General features: G+C 45.4%; 1 protein-coding gene across 1 annotated transcript in view; it reads right to left on the reverse strand.

The window, feature by feature from the left end:
* stab2 (stabilin 2) overlaps positions 1–6,887 on the reverse strand; it is a 43,052-nt gene that overhangs the window by 31,986 nt on the left and 4,179 nt on the right. The window contains exons 4-17 of the mRNA XM_088072489.1: positions 6,602–6,687; positions 5,130–5,196; positions 4,933–5,028; positions 4,723–4,845; positions 4,444–4,640; positions 3,819–3,946; positions 3,545–3,678; positions 3,327–3,406; positions 2,979–3,128; positions 1,889–2,032; positions 704–766; positions 501–617; positions 349–402; positions 185–265 (exon numbers count right to left, since the gene is read on the reverse strand). Coding sequence (XP_087928615.1) covers positions 185–265; positions 349–402; positions 501–617; positions 704–766; positions 1,889–2,032; positions 2,979–3,128; positions 3,327–3,406; positions 3,545–3,678; positions 3,819–3,946; positions 4,444–4,640; positions 4,723–4,845; positions 4,933–5,028; positions 5,130–5,196; positions 6,602–6,687 — 1,520 coding nt within the window. The remainder of the gene's footprint in view (positions 1–184; positions 266–348; positions 403–500; positions 618–703; positions 767–1,888; positions 2,033–2,978; positions 3,129–3,326; positions 3,407–3,544; positions 3,679–3,818; positions 3,947–4,443; positions 4,641–4,722; positions 4,846–4,932; positions 5,029–5,129; positions 5,197–6,601; positions 6,688–6,887) is intronic.

A 6,887-nucleotide genomic window follows, 5' to 3' on the forward strand; every position in this document is an offset into this window, starting at 1 on the left:
ATTAGATAAATATAGCAAAGTATCAGTAAGCAAAATAAAAATAAAAAGTTGCAAGAAAATTAAATGAAACAAGCAAAACCTTTTTTAAAAAAAAAAAAAAAAAAAGCAAGAAATTAGTAAGACAGACAGACAGAGAGACCGAGAGACGGACAGACGGAGAGGCGTCTTTCAGATCCAAACTCACGTTTTGGGTGACGTTGATGGTCAGTGCCTGGTTGGCCACGGTGGTGATGGAGGGGCTGGACACGGCGTTAAAGACCTCCAGCTGCAGAGCGTACACACTCATCAAAACACGTGACACATTTAACACGTGTTGACACGTGTTGACCGAGGTACACAGTAACTCACCGAGGTGGACGGGACGATGTGGTTCCTCAGCAGCTCCACCAGTTTGGTTCGACCCTGAAGGTTCACATGAAAGACTCGTTTTATATGGATTTTATCATCGATAAATGAAGCAGGTGTGTGTGTGTGTGTGTGTGTGTGTGTGTGTGTCTGACCTCAGCGCTGCTCAGGTAAGTCAGGTGACCTTCAGTCATGGCGTCGAAGGCTGAGCTGGTCGGAGCGAATACGGTGATCGGACCAGGAAGGTCCATGACCGAGGCCAGGCCAGCTTTCTGCACACAAAATTTTGGCCGTGATTTAAAAACAATGTTTGAAATGTTAATCTTCAGCATCAGGACAGAAAATGAGCTCTACGGACCTCCAACAGAGACCTGAACCTGTCGAACTTCCCGTAATCAGAGATGATCTTCATCAGGTTCTCCTGTTAGAGAACATACGACACGTGAGTGAAAACATACGACACGTGAGTGAAAACATACGACACGAGAGTGAAAACATACCACACGAGAGTGAAAACATACGACACGAGGGTGAACACATACGACACGTGAGTGAAAACATACGACACGAGAGTGAAAACATACCACACGAGAGTGAAAACATACGACACGAGGGTGAACACATACGACACGTGAGTGAAAACATACGACACGAGAGTGAAAACATACCACACGAGAGTGAAAACATACGACACGAGAGTGAAAACATACGACACGAGGGTGAACACATACGACACGTGAGTGAAAACATACGACACGAGAGTGAAAACATACGACACGAGAGTGAAAACATACCACACGAGAGTGAAAACATACGACACGAGAGTGAAAACATACCACACGAGAGTGAAAACATACGACACGAGGGTGAACACATACGACACGTGAGTGAAAACATACGACACGAGAGTGAAAACATACCACACGAGAGTGAAAACATACGACACGAGAGTGAAAACATACCACACGAGAGTGAAAACATACGACACGAGGGTGAACACATACGACACGTGAGTGAAAACATACGACACGAGAGTGAAAACATACCACACGAGAGTGAAAACATACGACACGAGAGTGAAAACATACCACACGAGAGTGAAAACATACGACACGTGAGTGAAAACATACGACACGAGGGTGAACACATACGACACGTGAGTGAAAACATACGACACGAGAGTGAAAACATACGACACGAGAGTGAAAACATACCACACGAGAGTGAAAACATACGACACGAGAGTGAAAACATACCACACGAGAGTGAAAACATACGACACGAGGGTGAACACATACGACACGTGAGTGAAAACATACGACACGAGAGTGAAAACATACCACACGAGAGTGAAAACATACGACACGAGGGTGAACACATACGACACGTGAGTGAAAACATACGACACGAGAGTGAAAACATACCACACGAGAGTGAAAACATACCACACGAGAGTGAAAACATACGACACGTGAGTGAAAACATACGACACGTGAGTGAAAACATACGACACGTGAGTGAAACAGGAAGTTGGTGAGGTCACCTGGGGGTCGCTCTCCACGGTGGGCGCCACGCTGTCCATCAGCTTGTTGATGACGTGGATCATCCCGTTGGACGCAGTGATGTCAGACTGGACGATCATGCCGCGCTTCCTGCTGCCATGGATACGGATCTTCATCTGAGAGTCCTGAGAGACGAGCAGGAGGACATGTTTGGACACGAGGAGGACAGAGACAGGAGTTAAAGAGAAGAAAATCTTTTCCTTCATTTTGCTTGTTTCTTCTCTGCAAACCCGAAAACCTTATTAATTTATGAACAATTATTATAATTATTATGCTAATGATAATGATAATTGTTGTTGTAGTTGTTGTTATTGTTGTGTTGTTGTTGTAGTTGTTGTTATTGTTGTGTTGTTGTTGTAGTTGTGGTGTTGTTCTGTTGTTGTTGTTGTTGTGTTGCTGTTGTTGTGTTGTTGTAGTTGTTTTTGTGTTGTTGTATTGTTGTATAGTTGTTGTGTTGTTGTTGTTGTTGTGTTGTTGTTGTGTTCTGTTGTTGTGTTGCTGTTGTGTTGTTGTAGTTGTTGTTTTTGTGTTGTTGTATTGTTGTATAGTTGTTGTTGTTGTGTTGTTGTTGTTGTTGTTGTTGTGTTGCTGTTGTTGTGTTGTTGTTGTTGTGTTGTTGTTCTAGTTGTTGTTGTGTTGCTGTTGTTGTTGTGTTGTTGTGGTTGTTGTTGTTGTGTTGTTGTTTTGTTGTTGTGTTGTTGTTGTTGTTGTGGTTGTTGTGTTGTTGTTGTTGTTGTTGTGGTTGTTGTTGTGTTGTTGTTGTTGTTGTTGTTGTTGTTGTGTTGTTGTTGTGTTGTTGTTGTGGTTGTTGTTGTGTTGTTGTTGTTGTTGTTGTGTTGTTGTTGTTGTTGTGGTTGTTGTTGTGTTGTTGTTGTTGTTGTTGTTGTTGTTGTGTTGTTGTTGTGTTGTTGTTGTGTTGTTGTTGTTGTTGTTGTTGTTGTTGTTGTTGTTGTTGTTGTTGTTGTTGTTGTTGTTGTTGTTGTTGTGTTGTTGTTGTTGTTGTTGTTGTTGTTGTTGTTGTGTTGTTGTTGTTATTGTTGTGACCCTCCTGATGAGCGCAGCGTGTCTCACCCCCTCTGGACTGTCTGTCTCGGCTGATTTTCCGGTCAAAGTGTAGAAGACGTCGGTTTTCTTCAGCGTGTCAAAGGGCATCACCCCGGCAACCAAGTGCAGCTTACACAGGTACCTCGCTTTGGACGAGTCGGCCAGCAGAGTCCTCACCTGAAGACACAGACAGACAATGGACAGACAGACAGACAGACAGACGATGGACAGACAGGTGGACAGACAGGTGGACAGTGTAGTGCTTTTTGAGGATTTTTGTCTCTGAACCATCAAAGTAAAATACCGTCAGAACGGACAGGAAGTATAATCCAGACTTCCAAAATAAGAGTGAGTCAGTATAAAGTGTGATCGTACTGAAGTTCCTCTGAAGCCTTTATTGATCGGCACAAACAGAGTGAAGGGACCCAAATTCTGCAGCTGCCAGGAGACAGAACCTGAAACACACACACACACACACACTCTTTCAATGTCAGTTAATTTCTTGGATTTTAGGACTTTTATAGGATTTTAGGACTTTGGGGTCTTAGCTGGGACATCGTCGGGGGGCTAAAATAAAAGCGTCGTCTTCTCACCAAACAGAGTGATGGCGTTGCTCAGCTGACCGGTCCACTGTCCTCCAGGCTCTGTGTTCAGACTGTTCAGACGCTCCATGATGTCCCCGTAACACACCTTGCCATTACCAAGGTAACCCTGGAGACAGGTGCACCTGAGGGACATGTTTGGACACATTTAAGACATGCTTGGACAGGTTAAAGACATGTTTGGACAGTTGAAGACACATTTGGACACATTAAAGACATGTGGACACTCGTTGGGGACAGGAGAGAAGTAAAGAAGGACACTGACTCGACTTGTCCCGGTCCCACTGTGCTGCAGTTGGCGTTCCTGTGACAGGAAGTGGGCGTGCAGGAATCTTTCAGGCTGCAGCCGCCGTCCCACAGGACATGGAAACCAGGGAGACACTCGCAGTGAGACTGAAGAGACACAGCGGGGACACACGCGGTTAACGTCCTCTGCAACAGGCTGCACTGATCATTAACACGTCAGATCGATTATTAACCCTTTGAAGCCCGAGCCGGTTAGTTTGATTTCTGTCCAAAACATAAAGAGAAAGTTTGAGGAAATCAGTCAAAGGTGAGAAGGAAACGAGTCGTGAGGATGAAACATAAAGATCTAAAACCGCTGAAAACGCGTCCAGAAAAATATCGTTAGAATTGTTACAATCACGTATTTAAAATTGTATCGTATATATTTCTTTCATCTTCAGCACTTTTTTGAATCATTTTCTTGCTTTTTTTGTTTTTTTGCTGACTTTAAGGTCGTTTTCTTATTAAGTTGCTCGTTGCCTTCTCATGTTTTTGAAAGAATTTAACGGGATTTGTTTGATTTCGTCACTGAGCCGGTCTCTGTCTCTGTCTCTGTCTCTGTCCTCTGTCCTCTGATCTCGTCCCTGAGCGGACTGTGTCCTGACCTTCCCCGGTCCGTCGTAGACGCAGCGTGCAGACTCGGCGGTGCAGCCTCCCCGGTCCCTCTGACACGGATCCACGGCCGCGCAGACTCGTCCGTCCCCGCTGTAGCCGGCGTTACAGGTGCAGAGGTGCTGGTCTGGACCCGTGTGGACGCAGGAGGCGTGGACATGACACACCCGCTGGAGACACGGGTTGATGGCTGAGGACACAGACGGCGAAACAACGTCTCAGCGAGCAGAAACATCCTGAAAACACACACTGACGATTGTTCATAAACTCACGCAGACACTGAGCTCCTGATCTCCGGTGTCCGGGCAGACACCGGCACACCAGCCGAGCCGTCAGAGCCTCCTCCGTACAGCGAGACCCGCGAGGACAGCCGAGGGACGCACACGCCGCGAGCTCTGAGACACACGCACACCGGGACGACGTCACAGACAGGTACATCAGGACGACGTCACAGACAGGTACATCAGGATGACGTCACTGACCTTGGTCACAGTTTGGACCTTTATATCCGGAGAAACAGGTGCAGCGACCGTCACCTTTCAGACCGGAGTCACACAGACCATGAACACACGAACACTCTGCAGAACCACAGAAGAAGAACACATGAACACTCTGCAGAACCACAGAAGAAGAACACACGAACACTCTGCAGAAAACCGTCTGACCTTCAGTCACTTACCTGAGCTGCAGGTGGGACCATATCGACCAGGTGCACAGTCCTCACAGGCAGTTCCTGCAAAACGCACCTGAGACCCACATGCACGCACGCACGCGCGCACATACACACATGCACGCACGGGCACACACACATACACACGCACACACAGATTTTTAATAAACAAAAATAACAAACAGCCACCTAATCATCAATAGAATGATCATTAGAACCTCTATAAAGACCATTAGATCCTCTTTAATGACCATTAGAACCTCTATAAAGACCATTAGATCCTCTTTAATGACCATTAGAACCTCTATAAAGACCATTAGAACCTCTTTAATGACCATTAGAACCTCTTTAATGACCATTAGAACCTCTTTAATGACCATTAGAACCTCTATAAAGACCATTAGAACCTCTTTAATGACCATTAGAACCTCTATAAAGACCATTAGATCCTCTTTAATGACCATTAGAACCTCTTTAATGACCATTAGAACCTCTATAAAGACCATTAGAACCTCTTTAATGACCATTAGAACCTCTTTAATGACCATTAGAACCTCTTTAATGACCGCCATAACCTCTTTAATGACCGTCAGAACCTCTTTAATGACCATTAGAACCTCTATAAAGACCATTAGAACCTCTTTAATGACCATTAGAACCTCTATAAAGACCATTAGAACCTCTTTAATGACCGCCAGAACCTCTTTAATGACCGTCAGAACCTCTTTAATGACCATTAGAACCTCTATAAAGACCATTAGAACCTCTTTAATGACCATTAGAACCTCTATAAAGACCATTAGAACCTCTTTAATGACCGTCAGAACCTCTTTAATGACCATTAGAACCTCTATAAAGACAATTAGAACCTCTTTAATGACCATTAGAACCTCTATAAAGACCATTAGAACCTCTTTAATGACCGTCAGAACCTCTTTAATGACCATTAGAACCTCTATAAAGACCATTAGAACCTCTTTAATGACCATTAGAACCTCTATAAAGACCATTAGAACCTCTTTAATGACCGTCAGAACCTCTTTAATGACCGTCAGAACCTCTTTAATGACCATTAGAACCTCTTTAATGACCATTAGAACCTCTGTAAAGACCATTAGAACCTCTATAAAGACCATTAGAACCTCTTTAATGACCGTCAGAACCTCTTTAATGACCATCAGAACCTCTTTAACTGTTAACAGGAGGAGGAACAGGAGGAGGAGGAGGTGTGAGGAGGAGGAGGAACAGGAGGAGATGGAGGAGGAGGAGGAACAGGCGGAGGAACAGGAGGAGGAGGAGGTGTGAGGAGGAGGAGGAACAGGAGGAGATGGAGGAGGAGGAGGAACAGGCGGAGGAACAGGAGGAGGAGGAGGTGTGAGGAGGAGGAGGAACAGGAGGAGATGGAGGAGGAGGAGGAACAGGCGGAGGAACAGGAGGAGGAGGAGGTGTGAGGTGGAAAAGGAGGAGGAGTGAGGAGTCACCTGACAGCTGCAGGTCCCGTTGCCTCCCAGTCCGTCAGAGCAGAGGCCCCGGCTGCTGCAGGGCCCGTTTGGCCCCTGAGGACACTCTGAAACACAGAGAGCAGGAAACAGTCAGCGCAGCGTTGTTTCAGCGTTGTTTCAGCGTTGTCTCAGTGTTGTTTCAGCGTTGTTTCAGCGTTGTTTCAGCGTTGTCTCAGTGTTGTTTCAGCGTTGTTTCAGCGTTGTTTCAGCGTTGTCTTCATGTTTTGTGTCAGGAAACAGTCCTCCGTCTCTTCCCTCTTTATCT

The sequence above is a fragment of the Plectropomus leopardus genome, chromosome 22, assembly GCF_026936395.1.
Source record: "Plectropomus leopardus strain MGB_pleo_1.0 chromosome 22, ASM2693639v1, whole genome shotgun sequence".
NCBI classification, from domain to species: Eukaryota; Metazoa; Chordata; class Actinopteri; order Perciformes; family Serranidae; genus Plectropomus; species Plectropomus leopardus.